This window comes from Acartia tonsa, chromosome 2, assembly GCF_053477335.1.
Source record: "Acartia tonsa isolate MP-2025a chromosome 2, ASM5347733v1, whole genome shotgun sequence".
NCBI lineage: Eukaryota > Metazoa > Arthropoda > Copepoda > Calanoida > Acartiidae > Acartia > Acartia tonsa.
Genome location: NC_137261.1, coordinates 42500756 through 42518426, shown reverse-complemented (window position 1 = coordinate 42518426; position 17671 = coordinate 42500756). Strand labels below are relative to the sequence as shown.

Genomic DNA, 17671 nt, shown 5'->3' with positions numbered 1-17671 from the left:
CTTACTGTTATAGGAGTCACCATTTAAAGTTTGAAATCGATAGGACAATTCTAATAAGTCTAAGTTAATGAAAATAGCTAACCGTTACGGACGTACCGACCCTAATTATAGAAAAGCTTCGATTTTCCTATTATATAAAGGAATAGGCTTTTTTTTAGTTGTAGTGAAGGATTTCACTAACCGCTGAACCAATGGTTCTGATTTAGATTGAAGCTTCTCATAGGTCCTGGGGATGGTTTTAGGTTATTTCATTTATATAAAAATGTCGTTGTGTGGTTTTAAGCTATTTTTCTATACCTAGATATTAGGGACGTAGCTGCTAGTAATATTATAAAGAAACAAATATTTGGCAATATGACACAAGTAACTATAATGCTAAAGAATGTGGAGGTAAAATGTGATGTTTTGGGTGAGTGAAGACTAGCTATTTCCTTCAGGCTCATTCATCAGATAGCAAGGGGAATATGCTCAATAATCTTTTTTGACTTGCTTTTCTTTCATTTGCTTACACTTAACATTAAAGAACTAATCATTTGTTGTTATAACTGTATACAATATGCATGTCTCTTTAAAGTGTGTGTGTGTATACCCTAAAACATTTTAAAATGGATGTATCGATCTTTACAAAATTTTATTAATTGCCCAGAGTAGATTTAAGGCTCTTTGTTGGAGTGTGTGTGTGTGGGCTTATTGAGGCTTATAATTTGAAAAAAAATATATGAATATTATGGGACATCCTTAAACCAATAAAGCGAAGCTCCAATGAGAAAAAATAACCCACCCACAAAAAATAGATCTTTTTTTTATGAAGTTCAATAGCCATCTAACAGTATTATGATGTGCAGAGCTGGATCTTTAAATCGTTTAGTGGTGCGCTGAATCGGGGCGATACAGTTCACCCCGGTTTGGCGCGGCAATGTCACTGGCCATTGCCGCGCCAGTACCGCGCCACTGGGCGCGCTGATTCGCCCATTCCATTTTGATTTAAAGATTGAAATCTAATAATATCTAGGTGCGCCGAACTGGATCGCCCCGATTCAGCGCACCACTAAACGATTTAAAGATCTAGCTCAGTATTTTATTGGTAATTCCTGCCATAATTTGACTTTAATATTGGTTTCAGCAACATGTTATTAAATGCTCTAAAAAATTGCCCTTGTGCTCAAAACTAAATCAATTTTTCAAAAAGTTTTATGATTCAATAATTCTAATAACAAAAGATTTTATTTGCTATGTTTCTAATTTAAATAAGAACATGCACTTCTTATAGTACCTTTAAAAATGACGTCATGAAATACAAATGACCAATGATACTCAGGCCAATACTCAGACAAAATTACCAATGACAGGCCAGTATACATTTTAATAGATTAATGGTAGTGTGACTTCATTTTTATAGGCACTATGAGATGATTCTTTTTAATTAACCAAATGTTTTCCTTTAACAATAAAGTAAAACATTTCTAACTTGCAGATAAATAACAGATGTCAAATGTTTCCCTAAAGTCAAATTGTATATAAATTAGTATATTTTTGTGTAAAACAACAAATCTTTACACACACAAGGGTGCGGAGTAAATATGAGTAAAGATGCGCTGGAAATAACGCTTTGAAAACACAGGAAATCTTTAAACATATTCAAAAGTAAAGACTTTTACAATCGTTAATAAGAGATAGGCAATGATATTAAAAGTGGAAGAAATGCCTTGGCCCAAAACAGTCAATGGATATATTTATAATCTGTCATTATCCCTGTATTTCAATGATTAAAATAAATATTTGATGTTGATGTTAAAAGTCGAAAAATTCAAAACCAGACAAAGGTTATGCAACAAACGGGTTGTTTTGCTTCAATTTTTGTCAAACATTGTGATTACTTAAGTGCTTTATAACTATAATCTTTTTTTTTAAATTTAAATTTATTTGTATTATGAACTTTAACAGTGTATGGATACGCTCATCCTTGTTAGTCTACAATTTATTTTGTTGACCCTAAACTGTCATACTAAGTCTACTTTCCACAGTTTGTTTAAAAAAATTTTGCATGCAGTTTTACAAGAAAAGCTACTCTATAATTAAGCTATACTGGATAGCTTAGATCATATGTTTGAATTCTCATTTTGATTCCGGTCTTGATAAGCCATCATCTAAAAAGCTCAGTAATTACGTCCATTGAAACCTTTTTTGAGCTCTATTGGCTTAACTTTATAAATTTTATTGATATTCCTATGATGATTAAACACAAAGTAAAAATAATAGAATCTCAATAACTATGACCCAAAAAGGTAATTACGTTATTTTTGATAACCTGAATTTTATGCAATTTTACAATAAGGAAAGGGTGAATTGAGCTATAAAACGTTAAAATAAAACCGCTTTGCTTTGTCCCTATAATGTTTTTGAGCTTCGCTATTATGTATGTTTTCATTCTTGTTCTTTACTAATTTCATGTCTTTAAAAAGGTGCAGAAACATTAACAATGACAACATTAAAAAGTTTTTCTTGCATTTTTTCATTCTTTTCTGTTGTTAATTGGATACAAGAAAAAAGGAATAGTTATTTTACAGATATAAGGTTCAAACAAAAAACTTTGCTTTCATACAATGCAAAAATTGATTTATTAATGATTAATTTATGTCTTTAATTGAGGATGTGCTGATAGGTAATATATGTAGTTACAGGGAAGCTTTGTATTGAAAACAATAACAATAAACATGCTATATTTACCATCAATTTAGGCAAATCAATTATTTAGGCGAAGCCAATGGAGACTAGAGGCAAAGTACAAAGTAGTCAGGTTTTTTTAAAGGATTTCGGCAAACAATTGGTGGTTAAAATTGGCAATTCAGGGAAGTTTAGATAGCCCCTGGGGTTGTTTTAGGCAAATGGCCACGCAATAGATAAGCCCCTAGAGGCTACAGGTGCACCATTGCATTAAAAGACAGACTAATTATGCTTATCTGTTGCAGTTTCACAAAAGTAAACCTTGACAATTTTAGGTCATTTTTTATCATAATCTATAAACACATGGCAATGGATTTATTTTTACTTGGATCTTACACCAGATTATCATGTACTTTAGAAATTGAAACTTGTAGCAGGCTACATCCACTTCATAACCCGCCTTTACCCAATTCCCTCCCCTCCTAATGGATAAACGAACTGATCAATAAATGAGATGGGAAATTTCAACCTAAATTGGCGACAATTTTTCCCCTGTCATAATATCCATGTATATTTTGCATCCATTCATACGGGTGACTTACATATCAGGGATATACGTATAGGACAATAGACGATAGAGTAACCTCATTTAAGGTTCCATGTGTAATATTCTGCCTTTGGTAACAAATAAATATTTGGGGAGGAAGAGGGGTCGTAGATTTATTTTAGTAGACACTCTCGACTCTCCCTCCATGCTTGTAAATTTAATTTCACTTTCTTGTGAAATTCACAAATTTGTTAAAGAAAATATACACACATAAAAATATAATTTGTACTTTTAAACTTAAAAATAAAAAATATACAATGTATTATAGAAAATGTCTTTATTTAAAATTATTAAACATACTTATTATTACATTTAATAAAAAAAATTGTTACATTACAAATATAAATAATATCAATATTTAACCTAAGATTCATTTATTCAAAAACAATTTTTAAATGCTAAACTTTAACGAACTTAAACTTTTTTGGTGAAAACTATTTTGTGTTAAGAGAAAAAAAAAATTTTACTTTAGTTTGAATAGATGTAATTTTGACATCACGATTTGATTAAGGGTGACCATATTAATGTCGAGATCTCGTAACCAAAGTATTTAGTGACTTTAGAAACACCTTAGAAACCTTGAAATTCAAATATAGCTTCAATTATCAGGTGTTGGAAAATTCCATTAAAATTAATATTGAAAAAAGACTCTAATATTGATTTTTGTCTGAAATTATATTGACAATCAAGATTTATATCTAGTTTCTTAGTTCAATTGGCTTTATAATAAATGTTTATTGAAAGCTTTTTTAGCTTATTATGATGTTTCTAAATATACAAGGTACTATGATTACGAGATGTTCAAAATAACCATGTCACGTATTTACCTTTGTTTACAATAATGAATAAATAAATAATTGTACAATAAACAAGGTTGACAAAATCCATAAAAGCAAAGCTCTAGAACAAAATTTTAGGACAAACGACTAGAACACTTGTAAAGTGTCAAAACTTAAAGGCAGAATATTAATTTATAAGTCTTAATAAAAGTGTATGAATATTTGTTGAAAATTGCTTAAACGCAGAATATTGTTTGATAATTGTTCTTAATTGTACCTTACTGTTACAAGAATCATCATACAAAGTTTGAAATCGATCGGACAATTCTAACATGCTTAAGTTAAAGAAACCCATCACGTACAAACGGACGGACGTACATATCGTCTTTAATTATAGAAAAGCTTCGCTTTTAGAAATTTAACAATCTTGTTCACAGAAGGTCATAAGGTCTTCTTCATTAATCCTAATTCTTTTCTCGTGGATTTGTTGAGTTCCATTTTGGGTGGTGAGGAGCCCAACTCTCTCCTGGATGATTAACCACTCGCCCATGCGGGAAACCTAAAAAAGGTTAGGTTGTATATTTGATTTGTATTTTAGATAAATAAGCATAAGAATGTAGTCTTAATATCATTTGAATATTATTATATAAACTAGCGGCTACGCCCCTAGAGGCCTCTAGGGGCACTTGAGGAGGAGAGAGTCGAATTTAATGATTCAATTTCTTATTTTAGATTTAAAAAAAAAAAGTAAAAAAAATTAACAAAAAAAATTTGGGGGGGGGGTTGGGGGTGTCCCACCCCCCAAGAAAATAGTTATAAACCTCTCCGGGACCTATGATAAGCTACCCTGTTAAGGAGAACCCGATCGGTTCAGCGGTTAGCGAGATCCTTCGGTACAAACATACAAACACACAAACATCCTGTTACTTTATTATAAGGACTAGCGGATGCGGCCCTAGGATCTAGGGGATCTTTATTCATTATAGACCTAAAGAATATAAGAGGGCTGAAGAATATCATAAAACCATACCTAGACTTATTTATGCAAATAGAATAGCCTAAAACCATCTCAGGGCTAATACGAAGCTTCCCTTTGAAGGAGAACCATATCGGTTCAGCAGTTAGCGAGATCCTTCGCTACAAACAAAAAAGCTTAGTGCTTTATATAATAGGATAATACACATATCCCCTTTTCTTAGGAACTGTATAGATGCCACTAGCGGCTGCGCTCCTAGCATCTAGGACCTCTGGATTCGAAGAAGTAATGAATGTAGGATAATAGCCTCAAACCAAACTATAGAAATGAAATTTACATAGCCTAAAACCACTCAGGGACCTAAAAAAAGCTTCCATAAAACGAAGAACTTAATCAGTTAAGTAGTCATCGAAATCTTAAGCTACAGAAAAAAAATTACTACTTCATAGAATAGGATAAATATTATATCCAACCTGTAAAAGCTATTATTTATCATTAATCTCATAACATTTTTTATTAAGCCTAATGTATCTTACCCTATTTTGGATGACATTTAATATGCAATTAATACATGATAATCAAGGAAAGGGACAATTAATCCTTTAATTGAATGATTCTTGACTGATGTTCCAAACTCAGCAGCAGTAAGTATAAATTTTAACGTCTTTAGTTATGACCGGATTAGGGCCGAGATTCGAAATCTACACCTTCTCGACGACGAGTTGATATGGTACGTGTTACGCTACACGAAGGTTTCTAAGTTTGTCTAAATCATTATTATCCTACAAAATCATGCCTGTCTCTGTAAGTGGTAACAAGGATGACAACATCCATAAAAGCGAAGCTCTGAAACGGTAGGACAACCGAACATTACATAAAAATTTGTTGTTAAAAAGTTAAAAGTCATTATGTTTAAAATGAATGTACGGACATTCCGGTAACTATTATAGAGTTCCTACACTCTCTAAATCATAGCTAATTACTACAGGAATAAACACGCAAAGTTTGAAAAAGAGTTGATAATTCAAGCATGCCCAAAAAACGGAAAAAAGCTATCCTTTCCAGACGTACGGACGGACCTACCCTAATTATAGAAAAGCTCCGCTTTCAAAGGATACAAAATGTAATTGAACCTTTCTTGATGATTTCCTCATGGCCATTCTGACGAGCTCTTCCTCCCTCTCCAGTTTACTTTGCTTTCTTACTCTGAATCAGAAATAATCTTTGTACAAATAAATCCATTTTTCAATGTTTTATCAATGTCATTTTATCCTCTTTTCCGCATTTCAGGCCTATTGTAACTTTTATCTATTTAAAAATCTAAATTTTGTATAAAAAAAACACGCATTCTAGTCTGACAGTGTATTATTCAGCTGATTCATTTTTCCTATATTACAATTTAAAAATCTTTCTGTCTTTTATTGGCTTTTATTATTTATCAGCAGCTGAAAAATGGCAGCTCCGGCCCGAAGTTAAAAATTCGTTTCTTTTGATCAGACGCTTCAACGGACTTCAGCTCAAGCGATAAAAGCAGATTGAGCCTCGGCTACAGCTGCATATAGCTAGTATCTATGAAAAGTGTATAATATACCTAGAATCTGTATCCATCTCAGCAACGCTCTTTCTCTTCAGCCTGTCCTCTTCATTGTTCTTTTCACTTAAAGATTTGGGCTGATGAACAAGAGAGGGCATATTCATAAGATAAAAAAAATTATGGATTTTGTGAGATAAAGGTCATTAGAACCTAAATCCATTAAATCCCTTCATTTTTCTTTATAATTACAAGTTATTAAAGGCAAAAAGTTATAAAGGGTTTTAGTGCGAAAAAAAATTGGTTTATAAAAATACATTGATTGTGGGGGGAAGGCAATTGTTCTCGTGGGTAAGGGAGAAGCCATTGCTTTATTTCTAAAGAATATGCTTTTTTCCTGCATTGAATGTTTTCTACAATTATTTACCAATAGAATTTAATTCAAATGACAAAAATTACGTTGAATTTTTTTGTTATTGTTGTAGAATAATTAAATATATATCAAAAAAGTTCTTTTCCTTAGAGGCAAAAAGAATATCCCAAACGTTGAAGCTGGTATAGAGATATTAGTTGACAGACATCTATTTACTGAGTATAACAAAATACAAATAAGGTAAATTTTCTTGGTAAGTTCCTTTGTGTAGGTTCCACAATGCCAACAACCTTCTTTACTGGCTCTACAATGCCAACAGCTTTCTTAACTGGTTCAACAATGCCGACAGCCTTCTTTACAGGCTCAATTATACCAACTTTCTTCGTTGGTAATCCTTCATTCTCCTAAAAAAACGTTTATTGACAAACTTAAATTAAGTTAAATCTTTAAAATAAGTAACTTAATTTTTTTTATTAATCTTGGTCAAATTAAATATCCTGTTACTTAAATTATTATTTCTATAAACACAAAATAATTTTTCTCATTTTTATTTATGGAGTTTTTGTCTGTAGCTTAAGATTTCTTTAATTACTGAACCGATTGAGTTCTCTATTTAAGGGAAGTTTCATATAGGTCCCCAGATGATTTTAATAGAGTTGATTTTTAGTTATAAAACTTGTGATAGTTTTAAGCTATTTTTGTCCTAGCTATTTATAATATAAAATTACTTATACATATGTAGAGCATGTGTATATTAGTATACATAATATAGAGAAAATTATCATTAAGGAGCACAATTAAGTATAGAACATCGATGGCGGTAGGACCTCTTTTTAGCAGGTTTTAGGCTATTTTTGTATTTTTCACATTTTTCTCCATATGTTCATTGTTTATGATGCGATTTTCAAAATCTATTCAGTTATAGATATCAAAATCAAATTTCCAGTCGTTTAAAGAAAACAACTATGACGGTCAGACTGCCTTTAAGCAGGTTTTAGGCTATTTTTGTATTTTCACATTTTTCTCCATATCTTTGGTGTTTATGGTCCGATTTCCAAAATTTTTTTAGTTTTAGATATCAAAATTAAATTTCCTGTCCTTTCAAGGAAACAACTATGACGGTCAGACTGTCTTTCAGCAGGTTTTAGGCTATTTTTGTATTTTTCACATTTTTCTCCATATCTTTGGTGTTTATGGTACGATTTCCAATTTTTTTTCAGTTATACATATCAAAATTAAATTTCCGGTTGTTTAAAGAAAACAACCATGACGGTCAGACTTCCCTTTTGCAGGATTTTGGCTATTTTTTGAAAAATTTTCCATATCTCTGATGTATATAGTCCGATTTTCCAAATTTTTAAGTTAAGGATTTAAAAATTAAATTTCCTGTCGTTTTAAGAAAACAGGCATGGCGGTCAGACTGCCTTCTAGCAGGTTTTTGATTTTTTTTATATGTTTTACATATTTTCCCATAACTTTGGTGTTTTTGGTCCAAATTTAAAACCTTTTTTTGGATAGGTATCAGTATCAAAATAATTTTTCCCATTGTTATGAGCATCTTTTATGTAATTTACTTTGACCATCATCATTATACAAAATAAAACAGGGTTTTGTGTTTATTTTCTCCGATAAATCAATTAATAAATACACTTTAAATCTACTTTTACGTTTTACCATCGATGATTTTATTTTTTGTGCTTCGCTACTTATGGATGTTGTCATACTTGTTTATATTTAGAGGGTTAGTAATAAAAATCAGATAATCCTAGAATTACCGATAAACAGAGAGAAATACAGACTGACAGACAAAAACACTACAGCCTTCCTACTACAAATGAAATTATTTACCTTTTCTGCCAGTGACTGGTGAATGTCTACTTTGATATTCCATGTCAACTGTCTTATGGATGGACTTTCTGTACCAGCCCTAAAATAATTACAATTTTATATGGACGTTCGTCGTACATAACCTTGAGATTTTGGGACTATTAAGCTTATCATCATTGTAACAATAATGACAACATCCATAAAATTGAATATCATAAAATCAGACGGACTGCATGCCTAAATTCGCGATCTGAGCCATGAGTTAATGAAGGACAGACCGACTCTATTTATAAAAAAAACAAGGATGACAACATCCATAAAAGCGAAGCTCTGAAACGGAAGGACAAACGGACATTAACACTTGTATAATGTCAGAACTTGTATAATCAGAATGCGAATGTATAATAGTCAGAGCAAAATTGTAAGTAAATTTGTTGAAAAATTGCTTGATACAGGATAATGATTATGGACATACTTACATTTTTAGGACTTGCTTATAGAGTTGCTTCGCTTATAATATTGTACTTTGTTGTCCCAGGAATCAGTATACCAAAAATCAGACCAATCGGATAATTAGGTCACATACAAATTTGTTGTTAAAAATGTAAAAAAATTAACATGTTTAAAATGGACGTACGGACATTCTGGTAATGATTATAGAGTTGCTACGCTTTCTAACTCGTACCTAACTATTACAGGAATCACCATGCAAAATTTGAAATCGATAGGACAATTCTAACATGCCTAAATTAACGAAAAAAGCTATTTAAAAAAGTAAAAAAATCAACATGTTTAAAATGGACGTACGGACATTTTGGTAATGATTATAGAGTTGCTACGCTTTCTAAATCGTACCTAACTACTAAAGGATTCACCATGCAAAATTTGAAATCGATAGGACAATTCTAACATGTCTAAATTAACGAAAAAAGCTATCCGTGACGGACGGACGTACGGACGGACGGACCGACCCTAATTATAGAAAAGCTTCGCTTTTAAAAACTTATCTAGTTGAATTCTTTTTTTGTGAAGCTAGTAAAAGTGGCTGACTCAGATTATAACGTCAAAAAAATTACCCAATGAGAGGCCAGTATACACTGTAATTGACCAATGGTAAAATTTCTAGTGGCCTCTCATTGGTTAATTTTTTGAGTCAGCCACTTTTACTAGCTTCTTTTTTTGTATTTAAGAATTCTAAATAACTAGCTCAAACAAAGATTTAAATTTTCAAAGAAATGCATTTACAAATTTTGTAAAATTGATAAGTTTAATCAGATCCTTGGAAAAAAGAAAATTATCTTGCAAATTAAATTTAAATTTGCAGAAAAAAAACTCTGTTTTCAGTCCTTAGTTTTTCTTCAATGTAGCAAATAATTAAATTCAAAACAGCCGCCTTACTTTAAATATTAGCACAGTTGCTACTGTTTATGAATTTCAATAAACCATAGTGTAGTTGATAGTAAATAATTCTTTCTAATTATATCTTAAAATTTTAATTCAATTTTAACTTCCATAGCAAAAACACCAGTTTCCAAGTCTCGCCAAATATATCAAGGGTGGAATCAGGACATTTTAAACACAGTTTCTTTTGCAATTTTTCTAACACGTGGAGAAGGGTTGGAAAATTCATGAGCAAAGCTACTTATAAGCTGAATTAACTGTTTATTTGTTAGAGCAAATGCTTATATATTCAATGAAATCCTTGTAATAAAGTAACAGGATGTTTGTTTGTTTGTACCCAAGGATCTCACTCACCGTTGAATCGATATGGTTCTTCTTTTCTTACTACTGTAAATGCCATGCAAGTTTTACTGCCGCCATAATATAATGTTAAAAATAATAAAATTAATAAAACAAGTTCAATAATCAAAATTAATATTTTAAAAATGACATCATTATTAATATAAAGCCTATATATTTGGCATTTAAGTTTACACCAGGGCTCGGCAGCCGAAAGAGCCTCCGTGAAATAATCGATTTATAACTTTAAAATTCAGCTGGATGTCTTAATCTGTTTTTAAACAGACATTTAAGACAATCCAACTTTTCGGAGTTTCTTTTTTTGCACACAAGCGGATTTTAATTTGAGGATTATGCGCGGCCGAGACGCGACTGCCGAGCCCTAGTTTTCACTGTCAACAGGTCTAAATAATATCTAAATATAAACTCCAACTCATGTGCTCTGTTTAATTTCAAGGTCGACAACTTAGGCCGGCTTTTGTTTTCATCAGTATTTTAGTTTCAAAATAAGCAACATAATATCTATAATAAAAACTAGAACTATGTCTGTTTGTCCGCCTCAAACTGAAGATCTTAAAAACCGCTGAACTGATTGGATTCTACTCTTCAATGAAATATAGCTACTAGTCCTGCAGTTGTTTTAAGCTATTTTCCTGTGAGGGTTGGCTCCCCCTCCATAAAAGAAAAAGTTCCTCCCTTCCCCTCGAATTTCAGAGGGGGGGATGCTACCATTCCCCACCTTTTTTCTATGAACTTCAGAATTCTTTTTTTCATTCTTCAATCAAATGAAATGTAGGGTGGACTTTTCTAATTTTTAAAGATTTTCATTTTTTAAAAGACTAGGAATATGCTATCAATTGTTAATAAAAACTTAATTATTCTGTCTAAATATAGAAAAAAAAGATAATTTTCCTGTTGCAGTTAAGAAATTAAGTAAGTTTTTGTTTTGGGTCAACCTTTTCTTTGCTTGACAAATAAATAAAAAAGTCCGTATTGAAGAATGTATTTACAATATTTTCTCAGTACAATTAAAAAGAGTCAGGGAAAATATAACAAAATGTTGCTAAAAAATACTTTAATTAATATTCATATTTTAATCTATGTATATAATTTTTATGAATTACATTTATGCAAGAATGCTATTTAAAACCAGGGATCGGAAGCCTCACGTAAGCCGCGCATAAGCCTCAGTTTTAAACCTGCTTGTGAGCAGAAAAAAAAAATTTCAGAAAGAAGGATTGTCTGCTAAAGAGCCGTTTTATACATCCAGCTGAATTTTATAGTGATAAAATCACGATTTCACTGAGGCTTACACGCGGCTTACGTGAGGCTTCCGATCCCTGTTTAAAACTTTTATTTAATTGATTTGAAATGCAGTTACAGTTTTATTGACATAGCGTCAGCCGCGTGTAAGCCTCAGTGAAAACGTCATATTATAATTTTTAAATTCAGCTGGACGTCTAAACCTGTTCCTGAACAGACAATCCATATCTTTAAAATTTGTTTGTCATACTAGCGGGTTTAAATTTGAGGCTTTCTATCGGCTGCAAACTCTATGTCCTATGAACAACAGCTACGAGTTAAAATAGAGATTGATTACTTTAAAAATATAATAATTATGTATCGCATCGTAGTATAGACAGCTTTCTGCAGATATTAAAATAAAAAATATAAGATTAAAACCAGCTTTGTTAGGTTGATAATTTTATCAGTATAGCTGAGGGCTGGTTTTAATCCAGCACATTCGGTGTCGAAGCCATAATAAAATATATGTTATTGAATATCCTTATGTCCCTGAAGCGTACTTGTCAAAAGCCGGCTTTTTGTGCTTTTAAAAAGAAATTAGTCTTTTATTGTGAAAGGGTAAACTTTGTTTATTTTTACAACGAAAATAGGTGAAAGGAAAGAATATCTTTCAACGTCTGAATAAATTGCTGGCAATTCCCCTTAAAAGGACTCTCCACAGAAAAATCAACTTTGGATTTTTGAAAATCTAACCTGAAACTATTATTCTCTGTTCAATTTTAGGCATTTTTTGTTTTTGTGGCATTGCGATCGAAGCCCTTTGAAATTTTTGACCGCCTTTAAGTGAATCCTCCCGCCATTAAATTTGTGCTGCTTAGTGATTTTTAGCTTCTATGTTGCCGCATTCATCGCCCTTCTCCGCCGCTACTCCGCTATTCATTGCTGTATGTCGCGGTTCAATACATGCTCCCCTCTCCCTTGTTCAGAAATTAAATGGAGGCTGGGGGTGTTGTGTAGAGCGACGTAAGCAATGTATAGCGGAGTAGCGGCGGAGAAGGGCGATGAATGCGGCAACTGCGGCAAAAGATGGTTATATTTGGCGGAGGCGAACACAAAATGGAGGCGGCAGGATTGTCCAGTCAAGGAAGAGGATAAATCGTAGAGCGGCCGGTTGCAATGGAGCAAATGTTCTTTAGCGGCGAACATATATTGAGTGGAGGTGAAGTGTTGTACATAATGTTATAGTGGCAGTACAAATAGGCGGCGGACAAAATTTTCAAAGGGCTTCGATCGCGATGCCACAAAAACAAAAAATGCCTAAAATTGAACAGAGAATAATAGTTTCAGGTTAGATTTTCAAAAATCCAAAGTTGATTTTTCTGTGGAGAGTCCTTTTAAATTGTATATGGGAGAAAAAAGTACCCCATCACCCAATATTTATTTTTTTATTTTTGAAGAAGACAAAAACTTTTTGTGATGCCTATAAAAAGTTAGGTAAAGAAAGGTTATATCCCCCTAGAAAAATTTCTTTTCAATGTTAAAATAAAATGTGAAGGTGGGATTGTTTGCTTCATTTATTGAAAGTGGAATTTGCCAATTCTTTTGAATAAAATTTATTGTAGTAATAACATAAATACTTTTATAGGGCCAGGTACAAGGCGATTGAATTGTGTAAAAATTTATTTTTCACTGTACCTTATTAGACATCGGATAAGGGTAGAATCTGAAAAATTTTATTCTTTAACGTGCACAATGATTCACCTTGGGGGGGGGGGGGGAGCATGGCCTTCATAATTTTAATTTTAAGGAGGTGCTCAAATCCTACAACCCCACGCCAATGGTTTAATTTCATAACACTTCATAGTTTTATGCGATGTCTATGGGTTTATTGTTTGTATGGGTTTGTCTTTTGATTGCATGACAAACTGAAAAATAATAAGTTGCGTATGCTTATGAGCCAAGACATGCATTTCAAGCGCCGAACATAGAATCATGGGGAACCCATTTTTAATTTTCTGATAATAAACAGTTTTTCCGAGTTTTTACCATATAAGTCGTTATCCCGACTTCAACATTTGATTTGACAGCAACCGACAATTTTGACACATCCTTGCAATGTTTTTTGGGGGGGTAACTTAATACCTTGACACGCTCCTAGACTGTTTTAAGGGGGTGTATAAACCAACCTTCTGGTCGATGCAGTTCATAAAGACGTATTAACGCCAAAAGTTAACAAAAACACCAATGATTTGTAATTTATGTAAATGTTTAAATTACTGTCAAGCCTCTATTACAAAAGCCTCGCTTTAGAATATAAAAATGAAATGATTTAAATTTTACTATTATGAGTTTAGCTTCATTAAAATTGGTTATGGGAACATTAGTGAAACACTTTAGTCGTCATGGCATGTTAATATCAACTAGATTAGTTTTGCAGATAAAGGAAAAGTTAAATATACTCTTTTTTATGTAATTAGCGTTTGCGACCGTCCCATCTATTTTTAGGAGTAAGGATGAGGGGGGCATGCAAATAACCAAAATCCTTCGCACGGCAAATGTAAAGCTTTACAAAATGGAAAACTCAATCGGGTCAGTCGCAATTAAAATGTTAAGCTGCAGACTATTTTACATAATAAGATAGATCAGCACTAAATATTTTTTGAGCGAAGCAAACTTTTAAGCCTTGTGTATTTGTCTTATGGTTTTATTGTAAGTTAAAGAAAGGAATAGAAAACCCCATTCAATACTTTTGCATCCAACTTTTTCGTTTATGAGTTTCCTTGTGCGCTAAATTTCTAAATTTCTTAGAATTATTATTTTTACATTTCCATTGGGCTTACAATGTTGAATTTAAGTTTTTTCAAAGTATAGTCATACAATGAATTACAATAAATTTACCTATCTTTCAGCTATGTCTTATTAAATTACACTATTTTCATTTAAATGTTTGTTAAACAGAGATTAATGTCTTTTACACCTCTAACATTCTTTTATTTTAATTCGTGGCCTAGTTTTCTTATTGTCAAATTTATTAAGATTTTGGCGGTTTCCCTCAAAGTGTCTAGTTAAAGGAAGGAGAGATGGAAAATTTCATTATTATTTTAGGTCGGGTTAGGTTAGGTTATACTGGGATTAGGGTCCGCCAGCAGGTGTAGGCAAAAGGAAAAAAATAAATTACTTTATATATTTTTTTTATAGGGGAGCGTGGGGAATTGCATTGAGGAAAAGCAAAAAATTTTGTTTTTAAACAAAAAGTGGTAATTTAATGTTATTAAAAGACAAAGCCGAACCGAAAACATTTCTTTCATCATATCTCTCTTTTAAGTTTGTATAAATCTTTTTTTAAAAGTATACCCTAATATCTATACAGCCTAAATTTGATTACTCATGACACATGGAAAAAAATTATAGATGACGCATGCTATATGTCTTCTAAATTCTAAATTTCTAATTTGCTGTGTTATTCATATTTAAACAAGAAAAATTATATCCATAAATACATTAAAAATAACAAAATAACAACATTTCTGAAAGATGATTAAAGTCCCACCACAGATTATGACATCATACGATAAAATAACCAATGAGAGGCCAGCATAAATCTAACCATTTGTTAATTACAGTGTATACTGGCCTCTCATTGGCTATTCTATCGTATAACGTCATAATCTGTGGAGGGACTTTAATCATCTTCACATTTCTGAATAATTTTCTGTAATTTGTAACCTAAACCGGATGATATTTCTAGCCCTTAATGGGAGGTCGGATATAATAGGTTGTCTTCTTACTTAACCTAACTCATAACTTATACATCAAATAAAATTTAACCCCAGAAAAATCCGTAAGGACGGGAAATACTTTCAATTCACATAGTTGCAGACTTGCGAAATGAAAGAGAAGCTTCGCTACACAAAATAAGAAAAGTATATTCACCTATCATACTTTTTACAGTCAGTCTCCACTTCTACTGAAAACTTCATTTTTATGAACAGCTATGTTGTCTCACTAAGTACTTCTAATGACTCCTAAATAATAGATAAAAATATTATTTACATTAGTTTTATAGTAGCACACTATGTTCGAGCGTAAATTCGTTTGTACCTTGGTGTTTAATAATTGTTAAGAAAGACCATTCTACTATTATATCATACATTATAGAAAAAATGTATTCAAAAAAGCTACATTTGACAATTTCTACGCAGTCTAACTCTTATGAAATATTGTCAACTTTAATATTGTGATTATATCTTATCCTTTTATACAATGTTGGTAAGTTTTTATTTTATGTCTCGCCACTCGTTTTTTATGAAGCTACACTTTGGTTATGGAATGGTTTCAGGTTTCTAGATTCGAATAATGGGTTGGTACTTGGTTTTAAGCTATTTTCTGCCTCTTTTTTCCTTATTAAATGTAGATAAACTAGGTGCTAGCGCAGGAACTAGTATGCGCATCTAATAAACACGTACATATATTCTTTTCAACAGCCTTTTTCACTTGCTTTAATTAATCTAATTTCAATGAAAAATGAACGTTAACAGTTACGTCTTGAGAAACAACATATAACCCATCTCTTTCAGTGTTCTAATTTACATTGAACGTATAGCCGACCAACCAACTGTCAAACACTTAAGTTTAACGGAGTAGCCACATTTATATTAAAACTATATATTAAGCTAGTGTTATATTATATATCTATAACTATAACCTTGTTTTAATGTCAAAATAATCATTGTTCATTTTTGCTTGTACTAAAATTTTCCAAGATAATAAATATTATTTGAGGGGCAGATAATATTAAATCAATTCTACTGAGTGTTGCCTCCCTACGGCAAATGAAAATCACGTATAGTTTTCGTGATTTTTTTCAAATTAATTCAATGTTGGTATAAGCTAAAAATTTCCATGCTTACTAAAATAATATAATAAATAATAAACTTACTAATGTTTATGTCATTTATTGCCACTTGATGGTTCAAGACAATATGTTCTTACTATCTTTCTTTTCTGAAATATTTTCACTTTATTATAGAATGTATAAAGAATTTTTTTCTTGTAAAAGAAATTCAAAATCACTTTGAGGCTTTACGTTAAAAATTTACTGCATCACTTGAAAAATGCTACTTTCCGACTGACTACAACACTTCGTCCTTACTACATTCTTCCCCACACGCACATAGCGCATTTTCTCCCACTTAAAAATACGCCGTGCGCTTCAAAAGTGCTTTCTCGTAAGAAAACCTTCACATCCTTCGGAGGGGACAAAAAATTGAAAGGCGATAGCACTTTTGCGGCTTTGTTTCTAATTAGGGCGTGTCACTTTCTAGAAAAACTCTTGCAAATATTGTTTTTATAAAAAAAATTAATGTCCTTTTATGTAAAGTAGTAAGGATTTGGATGGCTAACAACTGGCCGTTTGATGCCATATTAGATAAGTTTCACTATAGGTTCAACGGTTGTTTAAGACTAGAATGGATGTAGAATGTATGTGGATATTATGACAAAGTGGAATTTAGTCGTCAATTTCGGTTGCCATTTCTCCTGTCATTTATCGGTCAAATCTTTCATCCAGTAGAAGGGGAGGAAGTAAAGGGCGAAGTTAGGGGGGGGGGGTCGTCAATCGTCATACATTTTTCACTTTATTAGAGTACATGATAATCTGTTGTAAGATCCAAGTAATAATAAATCCATTATTCTACAGCCTTCCCTTCTTTAGAGTGAAGCTAGTTGTGTATATTTACCTGTTTAAGATAGAGTTTGCGTTATTTAATAACAGTTTGACTTTAGGAAAAGGTTTGATAGAAATTAAATAATTACTAAATCATATTTTATATTATTACCTATTACCTCTTTGGGGCGGGATTCTCCTTTGATTTCAAGTTATCTTAAAGGGAACCCAGATCTTCCGCTGGTAATGAGATGCAATACACTA

At 32.0% G+C, this 17671-nt stretch overlaps 1 protein-coding gene across 2 annotated transcripts; it reads right to left on the bottom strand.

Moving 5' to 3' along the window:
* Positions 1 to 3533: 3533 nt before the first annotated feature.
* On the bottom strand, positions 3534 to 16889 carry LOC145311879 (uncharacterized). 2 transcript variants are annotated; one of them, XM_080150901.1, is made up of 9 exons: positions 16682 to 16872; positions 15676 to 15767; positions 8779 to 8857; positions 7281 to 7334; positions 7194 to 7250; positions 6958 to 6972; positions 6618 to 6700; positions 6160 to 6232; positions 3534 to 4609 (listed from the first exon to the last, which is right to left on the bottom strand). In XM_080150901.1, the coding sequence occupies exons 2-9, from the start codon at positions 15720 to 15722 to the stop codon at positions 4469 to 4471; spliced, it is 549 nt and encodes a 182-aa protein (XP_080007027.1). In that variant the 5' UTR covers positions 15723 to 15767; positions 16682 to 16872; the 3' UTR covers positions 3534 to 4468. The 2 variants fall into 2 exon arrangements, with proteins under 2 accessions (XP_080007027.1, XP_080007026.1); XM_080150900.1 differs by having other exon boundaries at positions 7194 to 7334; positions 16682 to 16889.
* Positions 16890 to 17671: the final 782 nt, after the last annotated feature.

Coding starts and splice junctions, on each gene's coding strand:
- LOC145311879 (XM_080150900.1), bottom strand. CDS start 15,722: ATGAAGTTTTCAGTAGAAGTGGAGACTGACTGTAAAAAGTATGATAG. Junction 7,335..8,778: donor ACCAGTCACTGGCAGAAAAG/GTAAATAATTTC, acceptor ACGTTTTTTTAG/GAGAATGAAGGATTACCAAC. Junction 4,610..6,159: donor TGAGGAAATCATCAAGAAAG/GTTCAATTACAT, acceptor AACCTTTTTTAG/GTTTCCCGCATGGGCGAGTG.